The 4387-nt window shown below is 34.6% G+C and overlaps 1 protein-coding gene across 3 annotated transcripts in view; it reads left to right on the forward strand.

Annotated features, from left to right (window-relative positions):
- Positions 1-1585, forward strand: part of LOC105450270 — a 27351-nt gene extending 25766 nt beyond the window's left edge. For 2 of the 3 annotated variants that reach the window (XR_974444.1, XM_011690037.1), the window contains 2 exons: positions 891-1050; positions 1403-1585. Coding sequence is in view for 2 of the 3 variants with exons in the window: in XM_011690037.1 (XP_011688339.1) it covers positions 891-1050; positions 1403-1407 (165 nt within the window). In the remaining variant the exon portion in view is untranslated. The remainder of the gene's footprint in view (positions 1-890; positions 1051-1402) is intronic. The other variant, XM_011690036.1, reaches the window with a different exon arrangement.
- Positions 1586-4387: the final 2802 nt, after the last annotated feature.

Raw genomic sequence — 4387 nt, forward strand, 5'->3', positions numbered from 1 at the left:
TTATACAGGGTGATTCAGAATAACCCCGGTGTCCCTGAAAAGACGTATTCTTGACTCAATTCTAAGACGATTTTTCCTTTACAAAAATTTTCTCCGAAGCTTAGTTTTGAAATTATAACGAGAAATAGTTAGCAAATTACGGGCCGCGTACGGATGGTAGGCAGGGGCGGCGCAACTTACTGTCCGCCGGCAGGCGGTACGCGGGACCGTCGCGACGATCAGCTGACTACACGCGCGCATAAACATGCGTTTACATTCTCTCTCTCTCTCTATGTTTTCACACACCCACGCACACACACACACACACACACACATACACACACACACACACACACACACACACACACACACACACACACACACACACATTATAGCAGTATAATATGTACAACGGTTACCTACTTAAAACGAACAAAACTGATAAACTATACATCTTGTACACTTCACATTTCATCTTATTTCTTGATTAAAATATTTGAAATATCATTTACTGCTCAAAATTCACCAATTCAAAGTTTATGTATTACAATTACAATATTACAAATTGCAGGATTTAAAGAAATAAAATTTATAGCAATTTGAATTTTTATTACGTATATGATTCTTCATTAGGCTGAAATAGTTCTATGAAATAAAAAACATATGTATGTACACCTACGGTCATCGATTCTGTCCCTCGAAAATTTTCACAAACTCTGAAGTGATCACTTTTCTACATTAATGCTTATAGTCCATGCACGATTTCGTTTCGTTAATCGTGCATGGATTATGAGCATTAATGTAGAAAAGTGATCACTTCAGAGTTTGAGAAAATTTCCGAGGGACAGAATCGATGACCGTGGGTGTACTTATTTCATATTTAAATAATACTATTCGAATATTCTTTACAGAAGCAAGCTATTATGCAAATAGGCGGTGATACAAACCAAAAAATCGTATCCAACATTTTGTCACACACAATGGCATATGAACTGGGGCATAAAATGTCTTGGATCGGTGCTAAAGGGTCGATTGCTATCAAAAATTCTTCTTTTATTAATATTGTAGTTGGTGAGTAATTATAATGTATGTTTTTATCATAAAAACAGTTTTATATGTTAACATTATTATTCTGAATACATTATAATTATGTGTGCTTTTTTTGTAATTACATATTGAAAAACGTCTAGTCTAGAGAAATGTGAACATAATAAAGATATTAATGTGTGCTTTTAATTATTCGAGAAAGCTACCATAGTTTACGCATTGTTCATGAATATATAAAATGTATATGTTTTTTTATATTTGCAACATATGAGAAATTTCAATTTCTTGAAAAGTTTTTCAAATATTTATATTTTTTTTTTATAAATTGAATACAATTTTTCTAAGTATTTTCATATTTATACTTTCTTTTTATAAGAGTAATCAGTGCCAAAAATAAAAGGTATATTAATGGCACCATCGTAGAAATTCGAAAACATGTCAAGAACTGGCTGCAACACGCAGGAGACAAAATGCGCTATTATACTTGAAGAAAGCACATCAGTAATTATTATAATGACTAAGTAACATTTTACTAAATATATATTTTTCATTTACTGTACAATGTTATTATTCATATGCGTATATGTGTGGTAATATGTATTCAGGATGCCTTACAAAAAAATAAATAGGTAATATACTTTTCAAGAACATGTTTAGATTCTATAGTCCTCACTTAGTCTCAGAATTCTTAAATTTAAGAAAACTAATACTAATATTAGGCCAATTATATAATACTTCATAGTCATCATACAAGTCGCTTTGTCTTGAAGCAATTAATATTTATTCAAAGCACTCTTCTTATTGGTTGCGCTCAGGCTGACAACCGCAGAAGAGCACTAAGAAGAGCGCTTTAATTCTTGAATATAAGTATTATTTCAGCAAAATGGTGACTAATTAGGTCATGACTATGAATATATGTATACCGACTCTTAGTTATTAATTATTATGTTCCCTCGTAAAAAAGAACTTCTAGTGCAGTGAAAACACTACTGAAATGTAGTAGTGTCATGCACTGCTATATCAGCACTACTATATTTCAGTATAATGTTTTCACTAGTTTTCACTACTAGTATAAGTTCTTTTTTATGAGGGTTAAGACCGATAACTTTTAGACGTCTGTTAAATATCTTTTAGATGTCTTTAACGATATCTTAAAGAGATCTAAAGGATATCTTAAAGAGATCTAAAGGTGTTGCGTAAGACTTCGAAAAGACATCTAAAAGATATCTTTTCGAGAGTTATTAAGATATCTTGCAAGACATGTAAGACATCTTTTAGACGTCTACAAGATGTCTTTTTGTCTATCTGGGAAGTTTTTAAAACCTCTTAAAGACGTCTTTTAGTAAATCTTTTTGGACGTCCGAAACATTTTAAGACGTCTTTTAATCGTCTTTAAGACATCTTATTATTCACTGGGTAGGGCACGCAACCGTGCTGGAGATCCACGCGAAGAACGCTGCACTTAGCGTGGAAATGTCTCGCGCGGGATCGACGTTACAAAGCGGACACATATACCGTGATTCGATGCGTGCAAGAATGATGCGGCTTGATATGACCAAATGACTTTAGCTCGCAGGATTATCGAGGGTTAAGTGCGATAGGTGTGCTCCGGCGTCAGAAGATGGAGCGATTTACTATAGTAGACAATGGCGGTTACCTCGTGGTGAAATGATGAAGCGGCAGGAACAGGAAGTCCATTACCTCCATGCTGGCAAGATGACGAGGTTCACAACTCGGGAGTCGGACGTCCGTTGTTCCACGTCGCTGGATTAAGCAAGATGGCGTCGGTCACGTGGCGATTCGATGACTCGGCCTGAAACCTGTTAAAACTTGTTGGAACTACGGCGTGATTTGTTTTCGAATCACTTTTATTACGCAGCACAGAAATTGTCGTAAGGAGACGGAGTGGATAAAATTTGGGCTAATAAAGGATAAGAAATTAAATCTCAGTTTTAAATAACTATAATTAAATAAACATATAAACTTGCATTAGATTACAAAATTCTAAACACAAATTAACTAAGGTATCTTTGAGATCGTTCGTTATTTCAACATTGTGAGATTGTTCTTAAAAATTGAATGATGCAACTTATACTAGACTGGATCTACAATGTGCTCTTTGCATCTTGTTTCTTGCTTTTTACCACTTTTTACCATTTTTTGCCTCTTACATCCTGATCCTTCATTTTTGTCCGGATAAATGTTGACGAACTTTGGAAGAAACAGGAAACACATGACAAGAAACACAATTGTCAATAAAACGATCGCAAAGAGGGAAAAAGACCAGAAGTAAAAAGCAAAAAGCAGTAGGAAGCAAAAAGCACACTATAGATCCAGTTGTCGAACGGAAGACGCAAATAATTATGATATAATTATTATTAGAAATTGATATGGTATATTTGATTAAAAATTAGTAACTGAATTAGAAGTAAAGCTTAAATTTAAGTTAGTAATTAGTGACGAGTTAACAACTAATAATGAATAAAGAAAATAGAATATTAGAAATGGAATTAGTAGCAAAGGATTAGGAAACTAGGCACGTGGCTTACGCAATTTAGATCCACACGGGTAGGAAGCTGGAAGTAAACAGACTCAGGGGGCCCGTGTTCGCTTGGAGTCCGGCGTCTATTCTTCCCACTCCTTCCATGGGAGTCCGGTAAGGCGCATTCGCAACGCTCTGGTCGGACAATTCGACGCGCTAGGAAAAGGTAGAGTCCTAGATTATCAGAGAAGCGCGACCGGTGTTACGAGTCCTGATTGGACTTGCAAATGGCCAATCATAAGATTGATTTATCGGTATTATAAATGGCTGTCGAATAAATCAATCTTATGATTGGCCATTCGACGCCATTTTTAATATTTTCTAGTACTTTTGCGATATTGCCATAAGCCGGTCGCGCTTCTCTGATAATCTAGGACTCTAGGAAAAGGGACACCGGTATGAAGCCAGCTGTCGAACTAACGATTTCAATAATTTTGAATACGTCATTCGATTGCTAGTCTTTGCTAATTTTTGCATTTATTTTTATTTTGTTTGCATATTAATTATTTTGGGTAAAAAATCGAAAATAAAATTTGGACAAGTGTAACGGGTGTAACCGCCATTTGAAACCTTTATCTCATAATTTCATAAATATTTCGGAGCTAAAACGTTTGCTAGTTATTTGCTAGATCCGTATATACAAGTATTTTTTCTATTTTATCGATAAATTGTCCCAAATTTTATTTCAATAATCTAGTAACTTTAGTTTCAGTTATTTTTAGGCAACTCGATGCGCATGCGCTGTTCTTGTTTGCGCCAGTTACTAGATTATTGAAAGTTATTAATAAATAAAATATGGAACAATTTATCGATAAAATA

This window comes from Wasmannia auropunctata, unplaced genomic scaffold (genome assembly GCF_000956235.1).
Source record: "Wasmannia auropunctata unplaced genomic scaffold, wasmannia.A_1.0 LD336064.1, whole genome shotgun sequence".
In the NCBI taxonomy this organism is placed as follows: domain Eukaryota; kingdom Metazoa; phylum Arthropoda; class Insecta; order Hymenoptera; family Formicidae; genus Wasmannia; species Wasmannia auropunctata.